This window comes from Pundamilia nyererei, unplaced genomic scaffold, assembly GCF_000239375.1.
Source record: "Pundamilia nyererei isolate P.nyererei 1_Seehausen unplaced genomic scaffold, PunNye1.0 scaffold00150, whole genome shotgun sequence".
NCBI classification, from domain to species: domain Eukaryota; kingdom Metazoa; phylum Chordata; class Actinopteri; order Cichliformes; family Cichlidae; genus Pundamilia; species Pundamilia nyererei.
The window spans coordinates 1,029,334-1,045,387 of record NW_005187551.1 but is presented as its reverse complement, the minus strand read 5'-3'; the positions used below and the strand labels follow the sequence as shown (position 1 = coordinate 1,045,387).

The 16,054-nt window shown below is 41.7% G+C and overlaps 1 protein-coding gene across 2 annotated transcripts in view; it reads left to right on the top strand.

Moving 5' to 3' along the window:
- vav3 (vav guanine nucleotide exchange factor 3) overlaps window positions 1-16,054 on the top strand; it is an 86,904-nt gene that overhangs the window by 62,095 nt on the left and 8,755 nt on the right. For both annotated transcript variants that reach the window (XM_013913782.1, XM_013913781.1), the window contains exons 16-25: window positions 702-803; window positions 3,235-3,326; window positions 5,249-5,271; window positions 5,993-6,011; window positions 9,166-9,296; window positions 11,171-11,236; window positions 11,868-11,902; window positions 12,017-12,133; window positions 14,436-14,523; window positions 14,918-15,047. In XM_013913782.1, coding sequence (XP_013769236.1) covers window positions 702-803; window positions 3,235-3,326; window positions 5,249-5,271; window positions 5,993-6,011; window positions 9,166-9,296; window positions 11,171-11,236; window positions 11,868-11,902; window positions 12,017-12,133; window positions 14,436-14,523; window positions 14,918-15,047 — 803 coding nt within the window. The remainder of the gene's footprint in view (window positions 1-701; window positions 804-3,234; window positions 3,327-5,248; window positions 5,272-5,992; window positions 6,012-9,165; window positions 9,297-11,170; window positions 11,237-11,867; window positions 11,903-12,016; window positions 12,134-14,435; window positions 14,524-14,917; window positions 15,048-16,054) is intronic.

Here is a 16,054-nt window from a genome sequence, read left to right as displayed (position 1 = left end):
GCTGCGCTATGCCAAATTTGATAAGAACATGACTGAAAATCTTTTGCAAAAGATCTTAATTTGAAACTTTTGGTTCAAACTATTGAATGTATGGAGGAGGTCAGTAGTGAGGTACAATAGTTAGTATCTAGAACAATCTGTAGCAATCTGGTGGACGCTCTGTCATGGGTTGAGGCTGTATTCAGGCAGTGGCGCTGGAGGTCTTTCAAAATTGATAGAATTGTGAACTCAGTATTTTCAGATTTTGATCCACCAATGCAATGACATCTGGAGAGCCTCTGATTGGCAGTGGCTCAGTTTTTCAGCATAGCAATGATCCCAAACACACTGCCAATACAGTAAAAACATACCAAGATAGAAAAAACCCACATAATTGGACACTATCAGTCTTTATACATGTTAGTCCTGACCCAGGATAACATTTATAAAGAAAACAGAATGGGTTTAGGATTGAGCCCTGGGGGACTCCACGTATGAAGGGGTGCAGATGAGGTTGTTAATATGAATTCTAAGTAAGTGCAATGTATGATGAAAACCAGTGATGCCATCTCATTTCTGTAATCTGTTAGTAAGAACGGAATGATCAGTGGTGTCAAAAGCTGCAGTTTAGCATTACATTAGTGCCCGATGTGCCTGGTTTATACGGAGTAAATTGAGATGTCTGTGAATCTAGTATTTATCGTGCATTGTATCTCTTTTAGATCCAACATTCGGCCAGAGAATGCGACCAACAACCACCATGAATTTCGTATGCACACCTTTGAAAGAATCACCTCCTGCAATTCTTGCCACATGCTGCTTAGGTAAGAGATTGCTATCCCACAAACACACACACACACACACACACACACACACACACACACACACACACACACACACACACACACACACACACACACACACACTGTACAAGCAGAACAAAATCTGCTTTGAGGCTATTGGCAGACATAAAGACTGAGGCGCTGTGGACCCTTTCTCTTCAGACAACTGTCAGGATTCCTTTGAAAGACCTCGGCTCTTCCTGTTCCTCTCCAGTGTACCCTAACAATCTATTCGTCACTTTGCCTTTGCCCCTCTTCTTCTCTGCACATGTGCCTTGGCTACACAAAGTTCCTTTTGAATTCACTGAATGGTATCGGCACCCAAAGGACCGCGGCTCATGGTCTCTCTCACAGTGGGAACGACTGAGTGGTCTCACCTTCCACAGACGGTGAAGAAAAATGTCTGTCACACTTCAGCACTTCTTCAAGGCAATGGATGGGGAACGGGGACAAGATTATTGCACTGTGAATATACAGAGCCATGCAGCAGATTCACCAACAGAATAATAAAAATGTCTGAAGTGTATCTTTTCTTTTTTAGGACGCTGGACTGCATCTTTTATCATACCTCAAGTTTTTCCTCTAATAGTTATTCTTCCTTTAGAGTATTGTGTTACGGCTATTGTTCCAGAGCTCTTCATTTATCTCTAGCTGTGTGTATGCATTTGAATGGAGTCACTGAGAAGTCACGTTTATCCTGTGACTGTAAGATTATTTTCTAAAACTTTAAAGTATTTCTTAAACAAGACTGGGATCTACTTTACCTTGTGTAGGGGAGAGTGTGGGTAATTGTAACACACCAAATTCCTCAAAGCAGAAAGAAGCCAGAGTGATTACACTTACTCTGCACATGCTCATTTGCATTCTGTGTCTGCCTGTGGAAGATACAGAGATTACTTTGGCAGAAATTCTCAGGGCCGAAACAAAAATTTGATGTAAGAAAGTCCATTTTTGGATCGACAGCATTTCTCTTCTGCTGCCTAATGTTTAGATGATTGTGAATTTAACCTTGCATCAATTTTAGCTGTAGGTTAACGTGAGAGCAGGGGAGCTATTGTAACACTCTGGCTTCTTTCTGCGACAGACAAAGCGTGTTTCTCGTGTTTTAATGCTTTACATCTCAGATGTCCCTGGACTGGGACCATGGTGTACCTGTTATTATTGTAGCTGCCACCATTTGTCAAAGGCTGTCACCTTTAGTGAAAAGGCCACCAAACACTAGTTTGATTCAAGTGGGTTTGGTGTTAAAAGAGTTGAAATAATGTTGGTGTTTGCTGAGTTGCTCTTATTTGCTCTCCAAATACAAAGTTGCTTTTAAATTTCTCTTTGGTCCAGTGATGAGGATAAGAAGGCTTATTGTATTTCAGAATTTAATTTAAATGTTACTCGCAGAGCTCAAGGTTGTTTATTTTTGTCTTACACTTGTCGCTGATGTTTCTTCAGGTAGAAGGAGGGCTTAAGAGGTTACATTCGCTTTCCTGCTTCGCTCTCCAAATAAGAAAATAAGTCTTTGCTTTCATCTCGTTATGTTTTTTAGAGTTGTCCTTCCATCCTATTCCCATTAACAGTGTGCAGCAGAAACACAGTGAAAAACGTTAGCTTGGACTCAAGCTTAAGGATAAGCACACTTGATTTTAATGATTAAAGGTCAAAGGTCAGGGTGGCCATGAAAATTCTACACCGTGTTTTAGGAACTTGTAAAAAGATAAAATGATACTTTACATCTGAAATGGTCACGAGGAGACCGTGATCATGGTTGGTTGAATGCTGAAGTATCATAGAGCTTAGTAGCTTCTTTGTAGCAACATTTACATTCAAGGCCTTGTCTACTGTTAATGCTTCGTGTCAGATCAACCATGTGACCACACACATAAGATCAGCGACTGTTTTATCTGTATATCTCGATGTCCCTCTGGTGGCTTAGCCATCTGCTGAGCAATTGGCATCCTCAATCCATGGACGCTTAAAATAGGTGAGGAAGAAGTTAGTAATTGTAACAAATTTGAAACAATCTGCCCTTCAACTAAACTGGCAACTCCCCCCCAATTGTTTATGAGGCATTTCACTCAACACCCCAAATGTCAGAAGTCATGTCGGTGCAAATGGAAGTAAGGTGATCGCCACAGTCCTCAGGGTTACACTATCAAGCTGCCATAAATGTCAAACTTCGCAGCACCCCTAAATGAAATGGAAAGGCAGCGCTGCAGCGTCAGTCAGTATAAATTATTTGCACAGGTCGCTTTGCAAACTATCCAAACTGACAGAAAAAAAGGCAGCGAACTTTTCCACATGACACTGAATCCTTTGACCGCCTGCAAACACGCAGCTCCGATTATTTTGTTCCTCCACAGGCATTACTGCCCCTGTTTGTGACTGCCATGTATTCTTATGATGAAGTTTCCTGTGTCTGCAGGGGCGTCTTTTACCAGGGCTACTGGTGCTCCAAGTGTGGTCTAGGTGCCCATAAAGAATGCCTGGGCCGTTTCGGCTGCTGTGGAAAAACAGGTAAGTTTATTGCACGACCCCAGATCGAGTCTGCAAAACTTCTGCACCACGCGACTCACAGCTGCACGTCACCGAGTGAAATGTTTTTAAGAGGAGACAGTAAATCTAATTGCACGAATAGCACTGCACCTTTATGGCCGCATTAACACGATGACAGATGACGCAAAGTGGCGCATAAAACCTGATGTACGAGTGTCTTGTGACAACTTATGGGCATGGGTGGGATTTGTTGCGGTGCGATTTGAAAAAAGAAAGCGCTGCACTGTGGCATTCTAAACAGGACGAGGGTTTGTTACTTTGCACGTGTCCTTGCGCCTCTGCACCAAGGTCATCCACGTATTCGATCGCTACTGCAGTCGCTCAGTCTGAAGCTCCCTCGCTTCCCTGGCTGGTTTTGACACTTCAGAGCACCTTAAAGGCAATGTCACTGTGTGTCATTGCACATATTCCCCAAACCTAATAGTAGTTTTACTGAGGAGTTTAAGAAACTCCTGACTTTGTTATTATGCCCCTGTTGTGTATCTGTCACTCAGCTCCCTGTGCAGAAGCGCTGACAGCTCTGAGAGACATGGAGGGAAAACTTCAGACATGTGGAATCAAACAAAGGCCTTCAGAAACCCAACATGTTGTCCTTTGCGTGCGTGAGTGAGTGCGTGCGTGTCTATGCGTGTGTGTTTGTCTCAAAGTGAGCGCGAAGGGGCGAAAAACTAAATTCACTTTGTTTAAGTTTCTTTTTTAGGTTTTGAGAGTGCACGAAAAAAACTCTGCACAATATTTTTACAAGCAACTTTTACAGCCTGCACACGCTGTACCGCTGAAACAGCCTGTTGCAATTGCATGAGGGTGTGTTTGTATTCCCCGTGGCAAGCTGCCAGCTCCTGTTGGACCTGGCATCTGTCACGGTGCTATCAGGTCGCAGAGGCAATAACGCCACTGCCAGGCCCACCTGGGCACACTGTGTACCTGAGTAGATTGGGGCGACACCAGTGGCTGGGATGTTGGCTTGAATTCGCCCTCTCATTACTCCACACAGTATTCAACCTCTGCCGGTGCAGGGAATATATGCAGGGCTGTGGACCAGCATTTCATAGCACACTTATATCAAAATATTGTAAGAGATGTGGAACTTTCCTTGCAGAGGATAACTATAAGAAGAAGTGGTCCACTTCTTCTTATAGTTATCCTATATATTAGCTAGCTCTTTATTCTATTTATTTATTTATTTATATCAATACACCAGAGGTTTTGCTACGTGTGCAAACACGCAATCACAGTGAACGAACGTTTTTGTGCTGCCTGAGTGTATCTGTCTGTGCGTGCAAGAGGGAGAGAGATAAGCCATTGTTTACTTGCATTTGTCCCTGTTATCAGCTCACTTGCTGTGATTTTGCATAACAGTTCATAGTTCACTTTAGGAACTGAGGGAGGCGTGCGTATGTGTAAACCCTGCTTGCATGTGCACAGGTGCTTTAGGTACAGAGCGTATATTTGTGGCTTTCTGCCAGTTAGCCCGCGTGCCTGTGGAGGTATGCAATAGTTCTGTTTGCACAGGTACCAAAGTGTGTTTGCGTGTGTGCACAGGCATGCGGTTGTGTGCATGCACAGAGGGGTGTAACCCATCCCAGAGGGAGCCAATGAAAGAAACTGGTGGAGCAAAACCCACAGGTCTACCCCCCCCACCCACCACACCCCACCTCCTTGCTCGCTCGCTCCTTCCCTCCCCACCCCCTGCTTCGTTACCTCCTTTATTCTGGCTGTCAGGTAGTGGCAGCGCAGCAAAACAAAGTGAGCCGCGGTCAGACATGAGCGTCCGCCTTCTCCACTAATGAGGGAGTGTTGCCTTGTACCGATGAGTGTGTGCAAGTGTTTGCGTGCACCCGCTAACCCGTCATTCACTATGCCTGTTCTCAAACTTCTTTCAGATTCCGGCTCCGTCAGAACTCAGGTGAGCTTCTGCTGTGTGTGTGTGTGTGTGTGTGTGTGTGTCTGCTGTTTGTCTCCTCTCCAAAGCTTTGCTGCACTTTGAAAACTGCTCTCTCCTGCAGCTATTTGCCAAGGAGACTCCAATTGACTTTAGCTGTTGCAGCCCTGCCTGATGCCAAACTAGAATGTTTGGGGAGATTTTTTTTCGAGTTGTGTGTGCTGCTTCTGAAACTGTTTTGCACTTTACTGCTACAATGCTTACAAGTAACCCCAAGCAGGAAATTAAACTGCTTGCAGCACTTTATTTTAGTAGCATGACAGCAACTGTGGCTGTGGCTGAAACTGTACTTTGTGGCTAAGAGTTTTGTGCACTTTTGAAGTTTGTTTATATCTGGTTCTGATTCAGAAATGCTCTTAAGCACAGGTTTAATTATTTCTGCAACTTTAAAACTTGCTCCTGGAGTCATGAGACATGAGCCTATGCCAGTCTAACCATATAAGGTCTGTATGTGGGGGTTAGCAGGCCAGATTCAATTCAACTTCACACTTAATGTGTAAAGTAGTAAGTTTTATAACTGATTTATTTTTGAAGCGTGTACAAAATGATGCAGGTTGCTTGTTTAGGTGCTTGAGATGGAGAAACTGGTGAACTTTGACCCAAAATGCATTTAATGAATACAAAAAAAATGTTGTTAGTCCGTCCCTGTAAGTCTATGTCTAACGATGTTTCTGTATGTTTACAGGGCAAAGATCGAGATCCAGGTAAGAAAATTTCACATCTCCCAACATCCCACTACCTCGCATATGCCATCTGTCCTTACTCAGGAGGGAAATTATTCATCTTAGACAGCTATTGAGATGCACTAATACTGTCTGTCAGCCTGCTGTATACTGTAGGCTGTATAGGCTGAACAAGCTTTGTTTACTAATGTTTCACTTGATGGGTGTCACAACAGTCAAGCTATTGTTGTCGATCTATGTCAACAGTATGATGAACATAAAAAGACCCTTTAAACGCAGACTTTTAGGACTTCACATAACAATCTTTTAAACTTTTGTACTGATGTGAAGATATTTTTCCAACAAACCTATTAATGGATTAGGTAAAAAAGTACAAGAGAAAACAAAAACAAGGAAAAACAAAAAATGCCTGAAAGACAAACACTAAAAATGACTTTGGCATTGTGAAAACAAAACCAAGAACAAAAACAAATGTGTTGCATTTTCATGTATTTGAAGGTACATGTGATAGTGACAAAACCAATGTCAGATACATTTTTGGCGAAAAGACACCAGATTGAAGAGAGGATAAAAGGAGAACAGACAACATAAACAGCATCAGTTGAAATTAAAAAAATGCTAGTCCACAGAATATCCAGATAACACTGTTTAATAGCATTTTCCCGATATTATTTTTAGCACCACACAAGTTATCGACTTTTACTAAGATCAACCATGTCACTTCAGTTCCTGTGAGTCCGGACACAACAACTTGTTTTCTCAATAAAGTGACACAGAGTCATCTGAGCACCAGAAATAACATATTCATCCCAGTCCACCACGTAACTGTGCAGAACGTAGCGGGAAGAGATGTTATTGACTCGTAAATGTTCTCTAACCAATCATTTTACAAAGTAGCTATGTATCAAAACAAGAGCTGAATAAGATACTTTGTAACCGTGAAATCATCACACCACACTAAAAATAAAAGATAACCCGTCGGGCTTCAAATAAAACGTCGTAAATGTGAACTATTAGACTACATGCTGGATTAAGATGAGTAAAGGCAGAAAGTGTTCTTGCATCTTCACCAATGTTTCCATCAACGTTTAAACCCAGCATCGTTTGTAGTTCCAGTGTAATTGTAGTTCTGACTGTCATTCACGTCTTGTTCCTTTAGCGTCCCGACCGAGTTGCCATATAAACAAAGACAAAAACAAAAACAACCACGTCGTGTCCTCGTGAGGTTATTTTTAGTCCGTGCTGGGCTTCCTCGTGATTGCGTTCTCCCCCGACTTTACATAACGAGATCACCCAGAAAATATTTCTTAATAATTAAGTGGTTCATCAGGATTGGCAGTAGGTTTGCGTGAAATGCCGCTGGCGTGGTGTCAGCTTGTGTTTTTCCTCGAAGTAGAGGCAACCTTGCTTAGTGAAAGAAGAAGGTGCGCCAGGCAGCTGTTAAGTGGTTTTGCCATTGCAGCTCAGTCTTAATCTATAACTAAAAGAGCCTTGTTAAACTGAAGAAGACCAAACCCAGAATGCATAACTTAGCTAGCAAAGTTACTCCTGCACCTACAGTAAATGTAGCCATTGCACATATGCCTGTCTCCCTCTTTTTGATTTCTGTCTCTCAATCTTTCTGCAAAAGAACATGACTAACAACTGCACCAAGGGGCTCTAATCTCTTATAAACCTGGCTTCAACACTCATTTTTCCACCCCTCCATCCATTATGCTGCAGAAAATCATTTCTGACTGAAGACGCATTAAAATCAATAGGCGTTTGATTGCCCCAGCCCTCGGCGTTTCATAATATTTCAATGCTCCTCTCTTTGTCTATTTTCAAAGGTGCACTAACACGCTGTCCTTGTGTGGATAGGAATGCAATTCATGCCCCCGAGACTCAATTCTCCATGGCCCTGTGTCTTTAGAAGTCCTATTCAGGCAAGATCGCACATGTCAGGCTGCCAGCCACAGTGCTACAGCACTGGAACAGATCCTGAAAGAGAAGCACAACAGATAGAGATGTACAGTATTAGCTTTCAATACAATGTTGTTGACTTCTCTGTTGTTTGCCTGTAGCCCTACGTCTTTCTTCGTGCTATCGCTTTATTATTAATTTATTTTTCTTTATCATAATACTCCAGAACATTATCACCTGATAAGGCAAAGAAAGAAATGCACAGTTCATTTGATTGTGTTGGAAATGATACGAACCTGGGATTTGTTTGCTTGGCATGGGCGGATGCTTCATAATGACAAATTATTCAGTCTCAGTGGATAATAGGATTAGTAAGGTATTGAAATCAAATAGTGCCTGCTGACAGCAAATCCAGCTTGATTGTGATGTACTTAACTTTTTAGTGCACGAGTAAACCTTACTGCTGTATATTGGAGTAAATATCTCACCCTGGACTGGTGCAGTTTAATCGAAGAAAAATGTGCGCTCTACATGATTGAATATAGTCGGGAAAATAAGGAAGTGGTTTTTTTGTTTTTTTTTGAGGGGTGTTACTGTATTAGTCACATCAAATTACTTTTCATCACATCTCATTAATGCGACAAGATGTGTCTGACTGGAATTCAGTGAAAACTAGCAGAAAACATCATTAAGCAGTAAACAGGGCTCATTGCTGCTTATCTTTTATCTGAGGGCTCGATAGCCTGCCATGCTCCATGGTGTACTGTTGCTTATCTGGAATATGATAATGAATAATGGGTCGAGATGATTTGCAAGGGCAGTGCACTGCTGACAAGAGCTGCATCTGTGTGTGTGTGTGTGTGTGTGTGTACAAATGTATACTCCTCTCATTACCACCTGTAATGGGGCCATGAATAGTTTAGTAGAACAAAGACTCACTCAGACTCTCAGACTTGAGGTCACGGCATTACTTTTGTTCAATTAATTTGTTTGTGTTACATAAAAGTTTCATAAAAATGATCTCACTTTAAAACAGTTGTACCTTGGTCTACAGGATTAATTATAGATCAGTCAGTATAATCAGTATTTTGTTTCCATGACGGCTAATATTTAGGTTTCCAGACTAATTTACCAGACATAGAAATGACCGTCGCTCCCTCTCAGGTTCCAACCACTAATCTGTAGACCTGTTTCTAATTCCTATAATATATCGAAAGACACGTTTGTTCATATTTTTCAGACAGTAGTTTCACTCATGCTGTCCATCTTGCAGGTCTGCCCAAGATGCTGGTAATCAGGAACTACTTTGGATCGCCAAGCCCCGCTTCAGGTCCAGCGCTCCACATCCAGACGGGTGACATCATTGAATTAATCTGCGCCGACATTCACAGCCCCTGGTGGCAGGTCAGAGGTCACGCTATCTCTTAGTCACTCCATAAAATGGACGCGCTGTGTTTAAATCTTCAATTTCCCCCCCCTACTGTCGCTCCATCGAACCTTTATCCCGTCTAATATTTCATAATGGTTTTAGAATAATATATGATAAGACACAGTTTGTAGCTACGTCCTGTTCATCTACTTCCTCATCGGTCAAATATATGTTTGTGGACATTTCATGAGTTATACCTGCGCTTTGCAAATTCCATTTCTTGCTCAGGCAAGCTGTTTGTGTGTGGAGAATTCTTGCTAACAAGCTTCATGGAAAAGTGAAATTCTAAGAAAGACGAAAACACCCACAAGCAATTATTCACACAACGCGGAACTTCTCATAAGGATGCGACACTCCCACACAGTTGTTTTAAGCAAGCAATTATTATTATGCGAAAGCAGCACATGCGATTTAAGCCTCGCAAGAGGAGGGAAGATAAACAGTTTCTTGAAAAGTCGCAGCAGCGCCGTGTAGCAGTCACTTACTCTGTCCACGTGAAGCCGAATAAAAGTCATCATAATAATTATACAAGATGTAAGATTTTTACCTGAGGCGCTCAAAAGGGCATCTTATTGATGCAAACTATTATTGTATTATAATCAGTTTGGAATCCAACAACTCTTACTGCGGTTCATACAAAACAGACAAAATAGATAAAGAATTCAATTAACTGTGTGTAAAAAGCCTTACTGGAGGCAGCTACGGCCTGGCAGCCAGTATGCATTCAATATCCATCACCTTTGTGGCAAACAGACCGTAATCATTTCTGTTCTGGGCTTGTGTGACAAATAGAATCGATCCCTGTAATTTCATTTCATTCAATAGCAACCATCTGTTTACTCTGTCAATGTTACCGGCTCTAAACATTATCAAACTCTTAGCAGCCATGCAGCAGAAAGCGCTGCTTTATGCAAGAGCTGATACAACGTCCTGAGGTGGCAGCGATGTGACAGGCGATGACCAGAGCATTGAAAAAAATAGACTTCGCTGCTAGTCTGCCTCCAAGGTGGACCGCCTCAGACACCTAATTAACACCTAGGACACCCCTAAAACATCAAACTCTGATTGGTGGGTGTGACAGTCAGGAGGCAGCTGATATACAGCTTAGTGGTGCTAAAGCTGTTGGCTTGGTTATTCTTCTGCATCTATATAAATATAATGCGTTCTTCTCCGTAAGAGAGCCGAATTCGTGCATTTATGCTTTACATAGGCAGGTGGATATGCAAAATATCAACTAATGCTTCAGGTACTATAATTATTATAAGCCTCTGTGTCGCACACAGTAAAGTGACAACGCCGCGTGCACTTTTTTTTTGTTTTCTGCACGCCTGCCTTTTTAGCACCGCCTCAGGAGAATGCCACCCTGCATTTCGCTGCACACACTGACTGAGCATGTGACAAATAAAACCTTTGACTCCTTCACGCTACAGTTAACCACATATTCACTGGGTTTATTGAAGAGACACATTAAAAAATCCCCGCACGATCATTTTACATACCAAAAATAATAATTTTTCATGAATGAACCTACTCGCCGTCGAGACAAAAACACGGCGTCACGACTGCGCTGTGTGAGGGAGACGGATGCACTCTGGCTTCCACAAAACTCGTGTTTATTTGGACTGCATCTCCCCACTGTTAGTAAATCAAGGCGCTGAGCTTTAAGAGTCTTCGCCATGGGAGGAATAAGGAAGTCATCCTGTTTTATTCCTCATGCCAGGAATTATTTAAACAATAGATAACTGCTGGTGTAAATTTGCACCGCTGCGTTGCAAGGCTAATTGTTCCTGAATTATAGAGATGCAGTCAGCCAGATGTATGTAACGCAATTATCTCTGTGTGGTTTCAGGGCAAAATCCTGTCAACGAAAGAGGTTGGCTTCTTTCCAAGCGATGCTGTGAAGCCTTGCCCCTGCGTAAGTAGCATTTCCTTCCAGTCCTCTTGTAGTTCTAACTCACATTTGGCTACATTTATTCACCAGGCGTGTGGAGATAATTGGGAATTACGCTTATTTTACCTGGCAAAAAGTAGAAAAACAACCCACAAGCTTCTATATTTAAAGCACGAGGAGTCCGGGTTGTTTTATGAGACACGAGCAGTTCACCACTTAATTTAAGCAAAGTACAAAATGATCTTTTAAGGAACAAGCAATGCTTCATGTTGTTCAGACTAATCCGGAGAAGGAAGGAAGGAAGGAAAAATTCCATGCATCTTCACCGACACGAGGGAACTATGAATTGTTTTGCTGGACTGTCATGTTCTGTTTGATAAAATGAAAATCAGACTCTGTCCCAGCTGCCTTAGGAACATGAGGCCTCCAGTAAATAACAAACTGTTATCACCTTATCTCACTGTTGTAAAGATAAGAAGTGCATTAAGCTGTGTTATTGAGGTTGCACAGTGGAAAAGCTTGTGTTTTATAGAGGAGCGATGCACTCGCTTTTAAACAGGCACCAAGATTTTATTGGAGTGGTTTGTCTGCGTTGTGTCTGATAAGTGTCAGCATCGTGAGAATAACAAAAACACGTGTTCGTGTTTTTTTTCAGGTCCCGAAGCCCGTCGATTATTCCTCTCAACCTTGGTAGGTTCACCAAACAGCCCTCCCACTTTGTGCTGTTTTCACCTTCTTTTATCCACATGTAGTCGGAGTTTTAGTCTTTTTTACAACTGGACCTGTTTGGTTGCTGTGCTGTAGGTTTGCAGGCCCTATGGAGAGGCTGCAGGCAGAGGCGGAGCTTATCAACAGAGTCAACAGCACCTACCTGGTGCGCCATCGCAGCAGAGAGTACACAGAGTACGCCATCAGCATTAAGTAAGTCTGCTACTTTGTGCCACTAATAAAAGTTGCTACCTCAGATGCAGATTCGTGACAGAGGACAGTCAAGACTTGATTCTTGGCCCTCAAATATCAAATATTAGATCAAAGCTTTACGAATCATTGTGGAAATTAATTTTATTTCCATTAATTTTAATACATTTTAATGTTGAGCTTGTGCAACAAATTACCTGTAATCAGAGTATGTAAAGTCAGCTGGGTATAAAACATTATTTGACTGTAGTGCCGAAACCTTGATTAATTGCTTGAATTTTACATCTTTGTATTAAATGTTGTCGCTTATGAAAGCAGCTTCTAAAAAAAGTATCCACAAAAGTAAAAAACAAATAATTCCTTCATATTTTTCTGTAATTTTTGAGTGGGGAGCTTTGTAGTATATAGATTTTATTGTCTCTGTTTTACATGGCAGTGTTTCTTGCCCCACTGTTGTTAGATTCCTCTGATGATGCCTTAAGCCAAACCACAGTATTGACCAATTGAACTCCCAGCTTTGCTCCATAAGTTGACAGATCGATTTATAGTCCTTTGTAAGGATGATGGGCTTTTCCTCTGAGGTTGAGTCTGTGGTTAACCACAGTGATATGTGTGAGATTTACCAAACCAGATGCCTATCATGGAGCAGCTTCTGGCTTAAGGCACATGTAATAGTATTCATTATGGTTTGACCTAAAACCCACAAAACAGCCTCAGTGGTTTATAATTAGAAGCATACAGCCATTTTAATCTTGGTAATGAGGAATTAACAAAGCCTTAGGGTGCTGGTGACCGTACTGATCTCTGTAACGTATCTCCGTGCTGTGAATAGAGTCCCGTCATGTCCTCCTGTGGAGCCTCTGAGCTGGAATGCTTTCCTTAACAAGGAGTAAGCATGCTTCTCAGCAAGCAGTGGACACTACTTTGGACTTAATTTGAGTTTTTTTCCCCTCAAAGAAAGGAGCGCTTTCATGTTCCTTTTACGCTGAAGTCTTAATTGCATGTATGCACACAGACACTGAGCTCTGAGTAGCACAGAAAATGAATAAGACTGTTCAAGGTCATTAAAACCTCCCCATGGAGAGAGGCAGGGTATAAAGAGACACGTGTGGCTATGTGGCAATGACCACTGGAAATTATTACTCTCAAATGAAAATGCCTTCTGCTGCATTTCCTGTTTGTCATAGCAGAGCTGGCACAGGATTGTTTTTGATGATTTTGTCCAAATCGCCATGAGGCCTCGGTTACGTTTGAATTAGGCTGTAGCATTGTACCCTCTTATATTCTCCAGAAATAACACACAGTTCTGCCCGCGGAGAAGAGGGTTGGGTTTTTATTTAGCTCTGTATATAAATCATAAACAAGTATTATATTGCTAAAATCTTAAAATCCATAACCACATAATTTCCTCAGGGATTAATAAAGTTTCCTGTTTCTGATTCTAAAATTTCTGAGCGCATTTTCAAACTGTTACAGGGTTATTTTTTTAACACTAACAGCTAGTACGATTGAAAATGTTTAGCTCTAGTGTGTCACTGTTTGATTTCATTTGATTTCAATTGAATTTTCATGGTTTGACAAAGACATTGAATTGTTATGTTGCTGAGACTAAGATGAAAAGCCCAATATTGTTGACGACTGCGCGCTACACATGTAGCTAAAGCTGAGCACGTTAGCCTAGCTTAGCACAGGCTAGCATAGGATGTGTACCAGTGCTGTGTCACACTTCAGTAAGTGCGCTAAATACAGCAAATCCACCATAAATAGTTACTACACAACTTCAAGTCTTTGGTGTTAGTGTAGCTTTAATAAAAGATGATACAGCAGGTTAATTATTAAGATTTGCTCTGTCTACGGTTTCATCAGTTTATAGAATAAAGTCACTCTTTAAGTTTTGCTGTTTCATCTGTGTTTGCACCAAAAAAGACAATTCTAAAAATACTGAAAGAATCGCATAACCTGAAACAACCGTCATCTGATTTCATGCATTTATGCACAAAAATGTTAAATGGAGTAAAAAATCCCTGATATTGTTGTCAAAGCACCTCTAAAAATGTTTTTTTTATTCCTGCAGCCTTAGACCCCTATCAGCCACCCTGTTAATGCAAACACAAACATGCAGCTTTCAGTTACACACATGCGCACACTCGCTCCTGACCACCCATCATTCACATGTCACAAAACTTTGGGATCCTATGCATTACTGCGACGGCCCGGCTCTCCACGGGGGCTAGATGCCGGCCACCGATCGATGGCGGTGATCAGAGAGGGAAATTACACTCATAACTTATTCAATGGCCCACAGGTACAACAACGATGTGAAGCACATAAAGATCCTGACCAAGGAGGGCTCCTTCTACATTGCAGAGAACAAAAAGTTCAGGAGCATAGTAGTGAGTATTTTTCAGTCTTTTATTTTTTTTTTTTAAACTTCCACCACTGCAGTTCATAAATAAATAATCCTGTTCACTTAATGAAGTGTCAAAAACCTGAATTTTATTTCAGCAATGTGCACAAAAATAGCTATGATTAGAGCCGTGTTTATACTGACCCGAGGGCTTCAGCCTTATAGAGTCCAGAGCATATTGGAAAGGTTTACCATTTATGTGCCAGTTACTGAGGTTTTCAATATAATATTAAGATACTGGTTGCAAAACCAAATTTAAAAGGATATGGTTAAAGGCAACTTTTATTTGCTATAACTGGGGGAAAATGAGAATCCTCTTAAGGACATAAATGTGTTGATATGATTTCAAAATACTTGGATGTGTGTTTGAATGTGTTCAGGAGCTGATTGAGTACTACAAACATCACTCCCTGAGAGAAGGCTTTAGGAGTCTAGACACCACGCTGCAGTTTCCTTACCGAGAAACGGAGAACGCTGCTATGCACCGCTTCAACCGATCCGGTGGCAACAGTGAGTATACCGAGAATGACCTAGAATGGAAATAATGCAATAAACTAAAACGCCACATTTTTTCAAATGAAAGCAGTGCGACTGGACCCCAATACATCCTTCATGTTAAAGGCCATCGCAGTCAGAGAGGAGCTAAAGTAAAAATATGATAGTTGTTTGCTTTTGTTTGTCCAGTGGAGACTCCCTCTCAATCGGAGCCTAGTGGCTCTCAGTGTTTTCATTAGCAGATTGTCTATGGATCTTTAATTTCCATGCATTTGAGGGACGACAACAATCATCATACTAAACACAGCAAATATGGCCATGAATGGTAAATACACTGATTCTTATAGAGCGCTTTTCTACTCTCCCGGAGTACTCAAAGCATTCTATACAACATGCCTCATTCAGCCATTCACACCCACTCATACAAGCACTTCTAAACTCAAGTGCAACCTAAACTACATTCACACACATTCATACTCCGATGAACGCATCGGAGGGCAACTCGGGGTTAGTATCTTGCCTAAGGATATTTGGCATGCAGCTTGGGGAAGCCAAGGATCGAACCACCAACCTTCCGATCAGTAGCTGATCTGCTCTACCACCTGAGCCACAGCCACCCAGAAGCAATGGTTGCCTAGTTTTTGCGTCAAAGCAGACTTTAACAGTTGGTTAACCAAAATAGTTAGCAATTAAGTAATTTCATGTGCAGCCATGACTTTTTAAGCCTGAGACATCTGACGGCAGTACATGCCGTCAGCTCACCAGCATCAGTGGACTCACACTGAAGCCAGTCATTCTTTTGATTGTTAAGTTTTTGTTTCATCCGGCAACACGCTGCTATTGCTGTTTCTGCCGATTTCCCGCCATCTCTGCTCTTGTTTTCTCTTCTATTTTCTCATCTGTCATCCTTCACAGCTCTGTTACACACTGCTTCAATTCACACAGGAGGATCTTTTAAGCCCTGAAAGAACTGGATGGCTCTTTAACAACTGTTATAAACAGCCCAGCCTCCTGACTTTAAT